This window comes from Mandrillus leucophaeus, unplaced genomic scaffold (assembly GCF_000951045.1).
Source record: "Mandrillus leucophaeus isolate KB7577 unplaced genomic scaffold, Mleu.le_1.0 Scaffold499, whole genome shotgun sequence".
Taxonomy (NCBI): Eukaryota; Metazoa; Chordata; class Mammalia; order Primates; family Cercopithecidae; genus Mandrillus; species Mandrillus leucophaeus.
In genome coordinates, this window is record NW_012105353.1 from 620,651 (window position 1) to 636,721 (window position 16,071).

Here is a 16,071-nt window from a genome sequence, read left to right on the forward strand (position 1 = left end):
TATATATAGTAAAATGTTCAGTGTCTGTGTAATGAACAGTATTCAAAATTTTGTCCATTTTTGTGCTTCTCCTCTCTCCCAGGTGGTCCTGCTTCAGGCCTGGGAGCCTGACTAGACGAGGCCTAGTGGGCTTCTCTGCACCCTGCCAGGCCTCTCTGTCACTTACTGTACTTTCTGACCCCTTGTCTGCCTAGGGGCAAAGGATTAGGAAAGGGGCTTTGTCCTCTGGGGCTGATGTTGGCCCAACTACAGGGCAGCTTGGCAGGTGCATGCGAAAGTGGTAGCTGCTGCCCCTTGGCTGTGTGTGTCATGGAGAGTGACAGATTGGACCTCCTTTGGTTGAAATAATGGGGATGGATGATATGTGCATGCAGTCAGACTCAGGTGCTGTGCACAGTTGCTTATAGTACTTAGCAGATAGGGAAAGAGTGAAGAACTGAAACATCATCTAGTTTTCTCCTTTGTAGGCATGGAGGGATTTTTGAAATCAGATGAGAGGCAGAGATTGGCCAAAGAAAGACGAGAAGAAAGAGAAAAATGTCTGGGTAAGTTATGTACTTTAGCTATTTCGGTTCAAGGGAGTGGAGATATGGCGGTGTCTCTTCTGAAGAGTCTTAGAAATTTGTGAATGAATGGGAAGAGAACTAGGACAATTGCTAGATAAACATGAAGAATCAGGGGTGAACCTACTCTGCAACTGGCATGTTCACAAATAGGTAATTCTCAGAACAGTTCACTCGGCAAACATTGAACCTCTGCTGTGTTCTAGCCACTGTGTTAGGGTCTGCAGATATGATATTGAAGAAAGAGAAACAGTCGCTGTCCCTGACCTAAGGAAGTCCTAACACCTTCAAGTGTCAACTGTGTACACTCCCTCAGGTTCTCTCTTGGGAATCTAAAAGGGCCATCCTCAGCAGAACTGAGAAAATCAGCACTTGAGTCATTCTGTATTTTAGGACAGAAGGCCCTGGTTGAGAAAGGCTGTCTTGCCTCTTGCAGGTTGTAGACAGATTAGTGCAGAGTGTTCTTCACAGGATGCTGAGGGAGATAGCGTTTCCCCACTGCATTGAGACAAATGAGGAGCTTTCAGGTTCTTCTCTTCTTCACTGCCTCCTGCTGGTCGGTACAAGCATTGCCTCCTCCAGGGAACCCTTCCCTGTCTTGGCTGGGTGGAATTAAGGGCCCCTTAGTAAATGCCTTGAGGGTAAGGCAAATTTTATTCATGTGTTTTACCCCCGACCTAGCTCAATGTCTGGTGCTTGGTGCACACACAGTTAACCTGCTTTTGAATGAGCATACCCTTGTAAGCATCATTGCTCAACCTAGCATATAGTTTAGCCATTGTGCACAAGTTTGACTTAATGATAGCCGTCATAGTCATAGCTCCCACGTCGGGAGGCACTTACTGTGTACTTCACGGTCATCATCTTGTTCGATCTTCACAACACTGTGATGTGGCAAACATGACTGTCCCCACATTGTAGAGGAGGAAACCGAGGCAGAGGTATGATCTAGCTAACATGCTTAGGGTTACCCAGCTAGTGGCGGAGGTACCAGAACCCTTTATCTCAATCAGTGCATCCTAGGGTCCTACCAGGCTCTTTTTAGGGCTCTGCTCTTGCTTCCATGTTTTTGGTCTTAATCCAAACTGCATGGGGTACTCTGGTAATGACACCTCTCTTCTGCTTTCCTTCCCCAGCTGCTCGGGAGCAACAGATCCTGGAGAAACAGAAAAGAGCCAAGCTCCAGTACGAAAAGCAAATGGAGGAGCGATGGCGAAAACTGGAAGAGCAGCGGCAGCGGGAGGACCAGAAGAGGGCTGCTGTGGAAGAGAAAAGGAAACAGAAGCTCCGGGAGGAGGAGGTAAGGCCCAGGTGCACCCTCCACCACCTCCCAGCCCCCTCAGCAGGGTGCTCAGAGTGCCTGGGCATCCTGCCCAGCTCTGGGGTAGGAAAGAGACCTGCCGTGCACCTTCTCCTTGGTGGCTCCCATGCCTTCTTTCAGCAGCATGACATGAAACTGGAAGCAGCACCAACATAGAACGACAGAGACTTACCCATTCAACTCAGGTGTTAATTTGCTGTGTGATCTTGGGCAAACTGGTTGGCTTCTCTGGGCCTTGATTTGTGTGTCTGTGAAGTGAGAGGGTTGGATTTGGCAGTCTCCAATGCCTCTTCTAGTCATAACCTTTTCTGATTCTAAGACTCAAAGGGTCCCTGGTGGTCTAGTAGATGGGGGAATAAAAAAAGACTCAGAGGAGATTGTGGATAGCGGCTGGGTGGTGTGAATCTGAGGGTTACAGATGGGAGTTCATGCCTCCAGGGCAGACACAAGGCCAGAACAAGAGCTGTGAGGTTGAGAACATTGTGATCCTGTCAGTTGCTACTGGCAAATTAGTCTACCCTCAAATACCAAGATGCTAGTGTATTTAAATTTTAATGTAGTTCTTTACTTTAATTGCTCTTTCCAGTTACCTTTTAAAAAAGAGATGGCACATAATTACCCCCACAGAGTTCTTTATTACTAAATTTTGAAAATATATTTAGAAAGCATATTTGGATTATAGATTTTCTTCACGATTATATTTTTAGGATGTAATAAAAACCTTATGTCAGTTGATGATAATTTTTTATTCATAAGGTATAATGATTCATCTTTTAGTATGAACAATATAGAGGTTTGGTAATCTCCAACACTATAGTATATAAAGATGTTTGTACAAATTTAGTATTTTTTAAAATCTCTGAACGGTTGTTTATCACTATATATATTTACCCCTTCGTTTTTTTGTTTTTTTTTTTTAAAAGAACGCATACGAAAACACACAGAATCAGATCCATCTTGCCCAAGAAGCACCCTTTCGTGGTGATTTCTTTCCTCCTCTTAGGAAATGAGGTCTAAGCCAGTGTCTTAGCTATGGTTCACCATTACTGGCTGCAGTCTGATTGCTGTGCCTTCATCTACTCCCAGTTCAAATGTCAGCTCAAATGCCAGCTCTACCACTGAGCAACTGGTGGCCAGGGGCAAGTCACATGCCCCTCTAACTCTGTCTCCTTAGCCCAAAACAGAGGTAGTTACAGGAATTAAAAGAGGTGACTTTTGTAAAAGTGCCAGCAAAGCACCTAGCACAGAGTAATCACTCAGGAATGTTACATTCTGTTTAGTTACTTCAGCTGAGCCTAGCTAAAGCAAGGTCAAGAGGGAGCTACTCACAAAAGCTTATGAAACAGAGTCAGTAGATGGGAAAAAGCCACAGTGTATATAATAGGCTGTTTTGGTAACTTGGGACAGATTTCTCCTTTCCTCCCTTGTGTGTTCGTCAAGAGTTGCTGGACTCACCCATTTTCTTCCTATCCTCCATTCCTTGATGACTTAGAGCTTGTCCTCTTCCTCCATGATGTCTCCATTTTGAAAGCTTGTCACTGCTGCTTCAAGGAAGGGGTACTGTGAAGTCATATAAGATACTTCCCGTGCTCTGACATATGCAGTGTCACTGGGGCTGCTTTTGAGGCAATTTCTGTTTATAATTTTTCTCTACAGAACATTAGTACTAGAGGCATGTTAAATTAAGTAGTCCAGCTCCCCCTTCTTGGAGGTGAGAGAGTTTTATGCCATATGATGCAGCTGAATCTTTTGTGGTTTCCCTTCTGGGTAATTTTCTATTTGTGTGCTTCCTTGCACCCCGAATGTGGTGGAGGGAGGCAGGAGGCTGCCCGATTAACCCTTGTCAGCCCAAGCTGAGCTTGGTTCCCTCTTCTCCCTAGGCACAACAGGGCAGGGCTGAGGGCTCGGCCCCCTGTGGTTGTGTAGCAACCCAAGGAAACAGCAGCCTCCCTCTGCCACCTGCTCCTGCCCTCAGGTTCCCAGGGGACCCAGGTGTAGCTTAGGGACTTGCCATACACAAGCTGGCTCGTTAGTTACATTGGGTCTCTAGCTGGTTGGAAAGTGTTTGTGTTGCCCACCAAATCCTGCCTCTCTGGGTCTGATACTTAGAAGCTCATGAGAGGCCTGTTGACCCCATCCCAGCCCTGTCCTGGCTCTCTATCTCTGTGGTTGCTGTGACGTCACTCTTGATAACCCCTCATGTCTATGCCAGGGCAGAAGTGGGTACCACCAATGGCCTGACTCTCAGAGGTCTCCAGAGTTGGCAGAGGTAGAAACTAGTCAGGCCTGTCCCAGGGAGGGGATGGGGTGGTTCTACTGTCCACTTGACACCCTGACCTTAAACTCATTATCTTGCTGGAGGCCACCTACTCGTAAGGTGAGTTCTTAGAACCTTCACGTGCCACACAACTCCCAGGAACCGAGCTACCAGAACAAGTTCCTGTCATCTGTGTTTGGGCTGACAACACAGTATGCCCACCCATTCCCAGGGCAGTATATCTTCCTGACCAGTGGCCCTGGAAAATTGGATTTGGAAAAGCCATCTTCATGTTCCTTATGCTAAACAGAAAAGAGAAAGGCCTCTTTCTTTCTTTCTCTTTCTCTTTCTTTCTTTCTGTCTTTTCTTTTCTTTTCTTTTCTTTTCTTTCTTTCTTTGTCTCTGTCTCTCTCTGTATCTCTCTCTCTCGTCTGTCTGTCTTCACACATCCCTGCTGAGGACCACTTGGGGTGTGTCCCTGCAGTGTCATCCCCAGAACACATGTAATGGGCCGGGCACGGTGGCTTATGCCTGTAATCCCAGCACTTTGGGAAGCCGAGGCAGGTGGATCACCTGAGGTCAGGAGTTCAAGACCAGCCTGGCCAACATGGTGAAACCCCATCTCTGCTAAAAATAAAAAAATTACACAGGCATGGTGGTGCTCGCCTGTAATCCTAGCTACTTAGGAGGCTGCGGTGAGAGAATCACTTGAACCCAGGAGGTGGAGCTTGCAGTTAGCAGAGATCGCACCACTGCACTCCAGCCTGGGTGACAAAGCAAGACTCCATCTCAAACAAACAAAAAAGCATATAATGGCAGTTGAAGAGGCCCAGCCACCCCTACCACCCATTCCTGCCAGAGACTGCTGTCTGAGTAACAGTGTCTGGAATGTGCCCTGCTGGCGACCTTTAATACTGTTCAGCCAGTTCAGGGGGGTCACCTTGGTCGTGATTCTCCAAATTCATCCAGACAGATCTAAAGCCAGAGCTTAAGACATCAAGTGTGAGGCTGGCTGGCTTCCTTCCTTCCTTCCTATCTCCTCTCCCCTTTCCCTTCCCCTTCCTCTCCCCCTTCCCCTTCCCCTCCCCTTCCCTTCCTTTCCCTTCCCCTTCCCTTCCCTTCCTTCCCTCCCTTCCTTCTTTCCGTCTTTCCTTCCACTAAGCCCTACCTAATAGAGGAGATTCTAGGGACAAGGATTTGCCTTGCCCTTTCCCCATCCTCTGTTGATCATCAGATGATACTCAGGAGAACCAGAACTTGGCAGGAATTGCAGTATGCAGTTCTGATATTTATTTATACTGTTTTTCTAATGTGATGGAACTTTCTCATGCTCACTTTCTCATGCTCAGCCTTTCCTCTAACCAGTGGCTCTTGCTTGGGCGTCCCATGACCAGCAGCACCTGGGAACTTGTTAGAAATGCAGATTCTCAGCAGACTCCACCCCAGACCTATTGACTCAGAAACTCTGGGGATAAACCCCAGGGTTTTAACAATTTCTCCAGGGGATTCTCCTACCTGATCTCTCAGATTTGAGAACTATTGCTGTAAATGGTCCTGATAAGAATCTTCCTCTTAAATTCAGATTCACTTAGCTTTTTTAACGATTTACTGCATACTAGTCATTATCCCATAGACTTAGAGTGACCTGGTGATGTAGGTAAGCTCATCCCCATTTTACAGGCAAGGAAACTGAAGCCCAGGACTGAAATGATTAGCTCAAGTTCACAGGGATAAAAAGCGGCAGGCAGAGGTAGGATTTGAATCCTTACCTCCTGACTCCATATCTGGGATATGGAGTCCCATATGAAGGAACAAAAAGATACACACAGACACGAGGCAATACTGACCTATACAGGACTAACATTAAATAAGACTTGTGCACTGGACAACTTTTGTTTTCTGTATGTGTGAATCACCCCATTCTGACTTTTTGGGGTTCCATAAATCCTCTTCTCTAAGAACTTGGTTATCATCTATTTCTCATCAGCTCTCCAAAAGTGGGTGATACAGAGTGAGTGTGTTTTTCTCTCAGGGACAGCTGTGTTTTCATCAGCTACCTCAAGGTCTGAAGGAATGAATCTCCAGTGGTGGGATTTGGAGCAGCTCAGTCGGCTGGGGATGGATGGCAGGGGTAGTTTTTCTAGAGGCCACTGAAAAGTCCAGGGGCAGGTCTGGCTTTCAGTGAGCACTCATTCCCTTACAACGATGCCTCCCAGATAGCTGATCAGTGGTCAGGCTGGTTCAGTGAAGCTCACTGTTCTTTGTTCTCATCGGTCCTCTAGTAGAGAAGGGACCACATTTTGAGGTCCTTCTGGCATGTAGGAAATCTACCGTAACCCACCCAGTACTTAATTCACTCTAGGATGAAAGGTTTCAACACTTCAGTTAGGTCATTGGTTAAACACTTTATGTTAAAACCATATAATGAAATACTATTCAGCCCCATTCTCGAGTGGCTATACTTCAGGCATCACATGGCAGAGTTCTCTTCCCTCCAAGCCCCAGCTTTTATCAGGCAGACTGTCAGAGTTGGCCATCATCATTTAATGGGCCAGGGTCGTGAGGACTGGACTCTGCCAAGGCATGCATACTCATGATTGTAGAGTCTCAGGCCAAAAACAAGAGCACAGTTAATAGCTAATACAAATCTAAGACTTACAAGAGGTAAAAATCCCCCTTTCTGCTCACAGGTCCCTGGAGAGGCAGTCTCTTAGCAAAGTGCTATTCAGAGAAAAATTATGCAGAGGAGGCTGAGATGTGAAGAAGCCAGATCCTCATCTCATCCCTCTGGTATAGACAGAAGGGATAAATCCAGATACCTATTAAATGACCTTTATATGTTTCTAGTAAGTGTGACATAAAGGAGCCTTTTCCTCATCTTTAAGTCATGGTTACTCAGTTGATGCTGTCCTAACTTAATTTTGCTTCTGTGTGTGTTTCTTTAAGCCATGAGACAATTGTATCTTTTTGTTTTGGAGTCAGGCTACAATTAACCCAATTCCTGGAGCATCTCAGGGTTGGGCTTTATGAGGGCAAAAGGATGTCATTGTAACTGCTAGCTCAGGCCTTCTCCAGTGGAGATAGGGAGAGGAGTTGGTATTTGCAGTATCATGGAGGTGGTGGGGAGTGCAGAATTAGAGCACCTTCACTGCAGCACCAAGGACAACTTTATGAAAGTAACAATTTGGGTAATACAGGAGAGTGTTTTTGATAAATACTGTTACAAGAGAAGCCAAAGCCTAATGGTTGTTTTTCTCTTCCGGTTAAAAATTATTGGGTTCTGCCTCCCTGCCTCCTCTACATACGTAACTGTGAATGCATGGATGCTTTATTTTGTGGCCAGAAGGTTCTTTACTCTTGCCTCTTGAAAATTATGGAATATGCAATATTATCCCAGATTACTATATAGCAGAAAATTGTCACACTATGTAAAACAGTTGGTTCCCCTGTAAGAAGTTCTAAGATGAAAATGCAGCTTTGCAAAATAGATCTCAGTGTCATGTATCACCCCAAAAACTAAAATTATATTTGCATTAAAATTTTCTCAAAGCAAAATGTTTTATACTTTTAACTAGAAAGGATGATCTTGGTTCTGGAGCAGAATTCCAGCCCTCCTGGATAGGGCAAAGTGGCTTGAGATAGGCCTCAAGGAGTTAATGCTTATTGGGCATTATTCCCAGGGCAGCTTCTCCCCGGAGAGGGGAGGGGACAGGACGCGCAGTGTTCGGGTTGAGAACCAGTGCTAGCCTAGCCGCATTGTTTACTCTTCACCTACCCAGAACACGCTGGTGTGGCAGAGAGAGCACGTATGCCTGGATTTTGGATGCTGAGCACAGAAAGCCCCATTTGGTGACTCACACCATGCACTGAGGCAGCAGGCAGTGTGGTGGGGCCAGCTAGTTAATCTTGTTAACACTCGCGTTACATGAACTGTGTAGGAACGGCTGGAGGCGATGATGCGCCGGTCCCTGGAGCGCACACAGCAGCTGGAGCTGAAAAAGAAGTATTCGTGGGGAGCACCACTGGCCATTGGACCTGGAGGACATGATGGTGAGTGTAGGGTTGCCCCTGTATTTCAGGTCCCGGGTGGGAAATAATGGAGCAGGCAGGGGATCATGGGCACCGCTGGGTGTCTCCAGGATCTGGGGGATGCTTTGTACAGCTTTTCAGAGGCACCACGTTCAGATGTGATGTTTAAAACTGCCAAGATTCCTATGCATGCGTTTGTTACAAAGAGGATCTATGCATTCTTCTTGATAGCAAACAGCAGTTGACACAAAAACTGGGCTTTGAGGGAGAGCAAAAGAAAAGACTTTGAACGCAGAGCCCAGTGAGCTGGGCCCAGCTGGCAAGCCCAGGGCTGGTCTGACTTCAGGGGAGGGAAACGGCAGGAGACTCTGTTACTGTTCCAGATGTGATCAGGAAAAGCAGAGTGGCAGTTACCCTCCAAAAAGGGCTGGACTATTTCCTGCTTCATTTTAAATTTTTGTTGCTTTTTCGACTTTGTTTGAAGGTGACTTATTTCATTACCAGTTCATACTCATCTTTAAATTTTCAAATCTATAATTTAATGTATGGATTGTTACTAGTCTCTAGATGGCTTTTCCTTCTTTTCAGTGTCACTACATTTCAGCGATCTTAGCATTCTATTATGCGGGAGGTGTGTACTAGCTCTATCTGAGAGCAAATGCATTTGAGTTTACAGGACAGTTCTTGACTTTGCTGTATTGTGCTTTTAACCTTTGGGCAGTAAATATACTTTATTTTTTCTTTTTTGAAAAGCCAACAACGCATTTCAGTTACTTTTTCTAATTTCCTAATTAGAAACTAAGAAGCAACAAGAAATTGGGACTTTTTTCTTTTACCTCTCTTTGCTCTGATTTTTTGCTGTGTAGGTGAATCAGAAAATACCCCACCCCCTCCTCTAGGTTTAGCAGCCAGCACCCTCCCTCCGGATGCAGGGACCACTGCCGCAGCTGCCGAGTCCACCAACGGTATATCCGAGCATCACTGTGCCATAGCATTTTGTGATAACTGTTCTGATCACCCTCCTCCATCACCACGTCTGTGTCAAGCACTTTTACAACTGATTTCTTAGTCTGGCCTGTTACAATTTTTTTTTTTTTTCTAGCAACGTGAATGACATACCCATATTTTTTTGTTCCTCTGTCATTATAGAGTGGTGCATGCCTTACATCTTAGTGCCCTGGAGACATTTTATCCTCAACTCACTAATGTCTGCCTTGAAAATCTCGTCAGTGTTGGATTTTTGCACATTCAGATCTTTTAACAATCTCTTCATCATCTGTTGTAGACATTAAGTAGTAGGGCATTCTGATTACTTCTGGTTACCAAAACCTGTATTCACCCAGAGTTCTGAATGGAAAACTTGGGCTTAGTGTTAAAGTGATAGATTCCTGGAGAGGTGTTTGAGAGGGAGTGGTAGGGAGTTTATCAGTGCTAACACTGGGAATCCAAATAATTAGATAATTTGGCTTTGTGCTTGATTTTATCTCTCTGTCTAATAGGCTGTTTTATATACAGGCCTGGGAAACTCCTGTGGTCTAGATCAAGGACAGAACTAGCCAAACTTTGTTCCCATTTAATAATGACTTTAGAAATTCAATCCATCTGTAACTGGCAAAAAAAAAAAAAAAAAAAAAAAAAAAAAAAAAAAAAGATGTAAAAGGGATGCAGTATTTACCAGCAATGCAGAAGGTCATATTAGCAGCAGGAATCAATATCCTTGGTTTCTGACATTCCTTTGACAATTAATAATCCTTACTGAGGGTGCTTCGTAACAGCAATTTTGCTGCACAAGCAGAGTTACCTCTAGCATGGGCACTGGCATTCCCCCTAAGAAAGGTGCAGGAGGGCCAGGCATGGTGGCTCGTGCCTGTAATCCCAGCACTTTGGGAGGCCGAGGCAGGCAGATCAGTTGAGATCAGGAGTTCACCTGGCCAACATGGTGAAACCCCGCCTCTACTAAAAATACAAAAATTAGTCAAGTGTGGTGGCGATTGCCTGTAGCCCCAGCTACTCAGGAGGCTGAGGCAAGAGAATTGCTTGAACCCGGGAGGCAGAGGTTGCAGTGAGATCGTGCCAGTGCACTCCAGCCTGGGTGATGGAGCAAGACTCCGTCTTAAAAAGAAAAGAAAGTTGCAGAGAGATGGAGTAATCACCCACTGGGAATCACCACCCAGGGCCCGGGCCAGGGTGAAATGAGTATAGTACTTGACTAGAGCACACAGTTTAAGGGAGTGCCAAAAATCTCAGTAATAAAGATAAAATAATATCTTAATGTGATATTTTTAAAATCAAAATTAATGCAAAACAATCCATAATAAACAACACATTTCTAAAGGCCAGTGCCATGCTGAGCATATCAGAGCCTGAAGCAAAAGGGAAAATGTGCACCCCTATATACATGATTTTATGTAATTTCTAATGTTTAATTTTTTCAAAACGTTAAAGTAGTTTAAAATATGGAAAAATGAAAAAGTAGGAGTATTAAAACTCACATTTCAACTTTAAATACTTTATTTCTATGCAAATCAAATTTATTATACTTTTACTTCAGCTTTAGTTAATTAAAAATTTTGGGGCCAGGTGCAGTGGCTCACGCCTGTAATACCAGCACTTTGGGCGGCTGAGGCCGATCACAAGGTCAAGAGATCAAGACCATCCTGGCCAACATGGTGAAATACCGTCTCTACTAACAATACAAAAATTAGCTGGGCATGGTGGCGAGTGCCTGTAGTCCCAGCTACTCAGGAGGCTGAGGCAGGAGAATCACTTGAACCCGGGAGGCGGAGGTTGCAGTGAGCTGAGATCGTGCCACTGCACTCCAGCCTGGGAGACAGAGTGAGACTCCATCTCAAAAAAAAAAAAAAAAAAAAAAAAGAAAAAATTATTTAAGATTGTCATTTGATCAGCAGAAATTATAGAACATGGCAGTTCTCATAGCAGTTCTCATGTGAAAACAAGATGAGCAGAGGAGTAGATTTTGAAAATATTATTGATGACTTTGCTTTTTCTACAACCAAGAGCACACATTTTTCTTTTGGCCTCAGGCTTTAACATAGCTTGACAGGGCACTGTCAGCATCTCTTTGTTTGCTATAATGGTTTAATTTAGAGACCAGTCTGAAATAATGACTGAAATAACGACCTTGAGAACACCAAACTTAAGGTCGCCTGTTAAAATCCTAACCTCAAACAGTTAAAGCATTTGCGAAAGGGCCATTTTGATCTGTCTCTTACTAAGTAAGAAAAGGAAAACCAACTGCTAAAGAGGCTGTTCTGCTTTAAATACAACTCCGAGAGGACGGATTTCCTCTCTCTCCAACCTGAGCTATAGATAACCTTCATAAAAGAATCAGTTTCAGCAAGCAGTGACAGTCAGACCATAAGGCGTTTTCCAGTGGTTGGTGATTTGTCTCTGGGTCCAAGTTGGTTTTGTTTTTGTGTGATGTGAGCATGCTCAAAAATTCCTAGACAAAAGAAAATGATTTGTTGGTGGGATTAACATGGCTTTAGTTGAACAGCTGAGTAAGGTTGAACATTTGAAATTGAAGATGACAACACAGTGAAGAAATTGCAGAGATCTTGCTGCAGACCAAGGGCTGCTGTAGCCTGGGCATTTCCAGATTAGGATAATGAGATGCCAGGATGATGAAAGCAGAGCATGCTGTGCCACAGCATTTAGGAGGTGTGTGGATGAGGACAGGAAGGACACTACGGGATATGTGTTTCTCGGTTCTACAGTAGTGTGATGAATACCAATGTCTTTAATGCATTTCTCTGCAGCATGTGACAAACTTTCAACATCAACTATGAATTTGCCAAAGCCGACGGAGCCTCCCATGAGTAAACGCCTGTCTTCATCCACCGTGGCAATATCCTATTCCCCAGACCGAGGCAAGTGAATGTGTAGACTTGGTCTCTCCAGTTTGTTTCTTTTCTGGTGTGAGCATCTTAACTTTGGTCTTTGTGAGAGCCTCCTCTTGAGCCTTCTGCAGATACCATCATTGTCCTAGTCTTGTGGTCTGAATGTGGGAGCCCTAGGGCCTTGTCGATGGGACTTTGGAACGTGGCATGGCTCTTTAGAGCCAGGTCGTTGTTGAATAGAGGCAAGAATTAATGCAGCCTCCCAGTCTGAAAGAGACTGTTCTGTTTTCCACATTGCATGTAGGAGTTAGCCCGCCCAGGAATTAATTAACCAGTGGGCAGATGTGACCATTAAAGTAACTGCCTGGTCAATGATGGAATACAGTTGATTAACCAGAAAGAGCAGAATCGATAAGTTATAGTTACATAGGAGGCTTAGATATGTGAAAAAATGGGGTTCTGCCATCATCTGTGGTTTATAGGCCTGCCCATTTTGTAGATGAAAAGAGAAGCACAGAACTAATGAGGCCTCTAAAAGAGGAAAAGAATGGGTGGCACTCTGTTTTGAGTTGGGAGATGATGTGTATGGGACGTGTGCCAGTTCCAGAACCTGCGGAGATTTAACACGGTCTGCATTCTCACAAAGGCTCAGATAAGTCACTGAAAGTCTGTTTATACCTTTCAGAGTATATAGGTTAAGGAAATAAGGGAAGCTCTCCATGCACTAAATGTTTATTCTAAAGCAACACTGAAGAAGTATCAGGTGCCAGTGGAGTGTTTAGCACAAGTTATCACCAAGGGCAGAGCAAGAGGCTGGTTGCGACTTGGCAGAGGCTGGTGTGCCTTCCTGGTTGTTTCCACTGACACTGACCTTGTACCTCTATCCCAGAGGCATGTTATGTGTGTCAGAGACCCTATAAGGTTCATAACGCTACTGATCTGTGATGCAGTTCATGGTAAGCACCAGGAACCTGGAAGTGATGAAGAGCCGAATACAGAGTGAGGGAAAAGTTAATTCATTGCCATATATAATACATTCTAAACTTATATAAATATTTTGGTCATTGACTTCTAGATTATGAATACTACTATCTTTCATTAAAGCTGATAATCAGTTGGCTGTTTGTATTTTTGTGCCTCTCACTTAATTTTTACCCTTATTGACATGTAAAAAGTATGAAAATATATATTTTTATACTATTACAGGATGACATTTTATTTAAAAATCAGTGTGTTATGAAATGTTTCTTAGCACAGGACCTAAAACAAGTGTTTTATAGGCATAATTTTTTTCTACTTGGAGTAAAGGAATTTTTTTTTTTTTTTTTTTTTTTTTTGAGACAGGCTCTCTGTTGCACAGGCTGGAGTGCAGTGATACAATCTTGGCTCACTGCAAACTCTGCCTCCTGGGCTCAAGCCATCCTCTCACTTCAGCCTCAAGTAGCTGGGACTACAGGTGCACATCACCATGCCCAGCTAATTTTTTTGTATTTTTTGTAGAGACGAGGTTTCGCCATGTTGCCCGGGCTGGTCTCAAATTCTTGAGTTCAAGTGACCCGACTGCCTTGACCTCCCAAAGTGTTGGGATAACAAGCATGAGCCACCATGCCTGGCCATAAATGATTTCCTGAGTCCATATTACATCTGGGAGGTGGGCTAATTCTCTGAGTGATACAGGTCACTGTACTGCAATAGCATATTGAATGGATTCTGGTACCTCGTGACAATTAATGCACTTTCCCAAACTCTAAAGGACACATTATTTGTTTTATTTTACTATGACAAATTCCAAATCCATCCTTTGTTCAAATATTTTTATTTTCCATGTTCTGCCACCCAAAAGTTAATTTGCACCATGCATTGTGTTATTTAAACGTTTTATTTTGTTTTGTTTTAATTTTGCTTTTTAAAATTTTCATTTGATTCCATCCCTCAGCTCATCGCATGCACCTTAGTCCAATGGAAGCCATTCTTGTTTCGCGACTGTTGACACCCACACAGTCTTCTTTAGCCAGAAGCAGAGCTTCAGTCATGCTCTCTGGGCAGGCCAGTGATTCAGGTAAAAGAGGCTAAGCTGGTAACACCAGGGAAAATGCCCAAAGAGGTTTTGGTCAGCCTAGGATTTACTCCTGAATTTTTGGATTTTGCTTCCTATTTGCTGGCTTTGTGAAATGTCTTCATTGGTTAATAACGTCTTCTACCAGTGTTTTACTGTTTTATGTTTCTTTTGAGTGTCACAGAGGTGAGTAAATTATTTTATGAGTGAGAGCATGTACTTTAGGGGAAGAGAAACCCACTTGATGAACTCTGCAGGTTAGTAGACTTCAGAGATGATGTGGCAAAATAGCCTGTAGACCAGTCTGGGGAGCCCCATAGCCAGCTCTGCCATTCACTAGCTCTCACCATTGGGGGTAAGTTAATTAACTTCTTTAAGCCTCAGTTTTCTCATCTATAAGATGGAGCTATTTAAAATTATTGTGAGGATTAAATGAGAGAGTGCACGCAAATGAGATAGCACAATGATTAGCACAGAGTAAAAGCTCAACAGAAGTTTAGAGCTTCACTACTGAAAAAGTGATCCATCGACCAGCAACGGCAGCAGCATCTAGGAGCTTGGTTGGAAGGCCCCACCCAACCTGCACATTGAAGTCTGAGAAACACTGGACCAGACCATCAAAGCTCTGCCTTTATCAAAGCAGATCAAGTCATCATGTCAGGATCCGTGGGGGCTGGGATTCTCTTTGTTTCCAGATGAGCAGCACTGTGTCCACCTAAGGTCAGGTCTACTCTCTATTCTCAAGATAGTGTACTCAGTGTGATGATACATAAATGACATAAAACTTCTGCCTAGTTGTAGCTGCTTCCAAACAGTTACACTGTTTCTGCAAAGAAGTTGTACAGATAGCTAATAAGTTCATAAGATGCTCAACATCATTAATCATTAGGGAAATGCAAATCAAAACCATAGTGGGTTGCCACTTTACACCCACTAGGATGACTACAATTTTTTTTAAAAGGGGAAATAACCACATGTTGGTGGAGGTGTGGAGACACTCTTCCCTCACTGCTGGTGGGAATGTGCAGCTGCTGTAGAACATGGTCTGACAGTTCCTCAAAAACTTAAGCATGGAGTTGCCTTACGACCCAGCAATTCCACTTCTAGGTATACAGCCAAGGAAATTAAAAACATATGTTTGCACAAAAACTTACAATAGCCACAAAGTGGAAACAAAATGTGATATACCCATAAAGTAGAATATTACTCAGCTATAAAAAGAAATACAGGCCAGACATGGTGGCTCATGCCTGTAATCCCAGCACTTTGGGAGACTGATGCGGGCGGTTCACTTGAGGTGGGGAGTTCGAGACCAGTATGGCCAACATAGTGAAACCCCATCTCTACTAAAAATACTAAAAATACAAAAATTAGGTGGGTGTGGTGGTGCACACCTGTAATCCCAGCTACTTGGGAGGCTAAGACAGGAGAATCACTTGAGCCCAGGAAGTGGAGACTGTAGTGAGCCCAGATTGCACCACTGTACTCCAGCTTGGGTGATAGAGTGAGACTCCATCTCAAAAAAAAAAAAAAAAAAAAGATACATACCACAAGATAGATGAACCTTGAAAATATTATACTAAGTGAAAGAAACCAGTGGCAAAAGGCCACAAATTGTACGCTTCTATTTACATGAAATGTCTGAAATAGGAAAATCCGTGAAGATGGACAATAGATGGTGGTTATCAGAGATTGGAGGAGGGAAGGAAGGGGAGTGACTGCTTAACGGACAAAGAGTTTATTTGGGGAATCTTGAAAATGTTTTAGAAGTAGACTGTGGTTATGGTTCCACAACCTTGTGAATGTACTAAAACCTCCAAATTGTGTGTATATGTGTATGTGTATATGTATATGTATATGTATTTAAAGACAGGGTCTTGCTCTTTTACCCTGGGTGGAATGCAGTGATGTGATCATAGCTCACTGCAGCCTCGAACTCCAAGCCCTCCTCTCACCACAGCTTCCCAAGTAGCTGGGACTACAGG

At 43.9% G+C, this 16,071-nt stretch overlaps 1 protein-coding gene across 5 annotated transcripts in view; it reads left to right on the forward strand.

Moving 5' to 3' along the window:
- MAP7D2 (MAP7 domain containing 2) overlaps positions 1-16,071 on the forward strand; it is a 136,260-nt gene that overhangs the window by 67,963 nt on the left and 52,226 nt on the right. For 2 of the 5 annotated variants that reach the window (XM_011995790.1, XM_011995791.1), the window contains exons 2-5: positions 468-545; positions 1,700-1,863; positions 8,080-8,191; positions 11,950-12,060. In XM_011995790.1, the coding sequence (XP_011851180.1) occupies positions 468-545; positions 1,700-1,863; positions 8,080-8,191; positions 11,950-12,060 (465 nt within the window). Of the gene's footprint in view, positions 1-467; positions 546-1,699; positions 1,864-8,079; positions 8,192-9,036; positions 9,136-11,949; positions 12,061-13,966; positions 14,090-16,071 lie in introns of all 5 variants that reach the window. The other 3 variants (XM_011995789.1, XM_011995788.1, XM_011995792.1) reach the window with 3 other exon arrangements.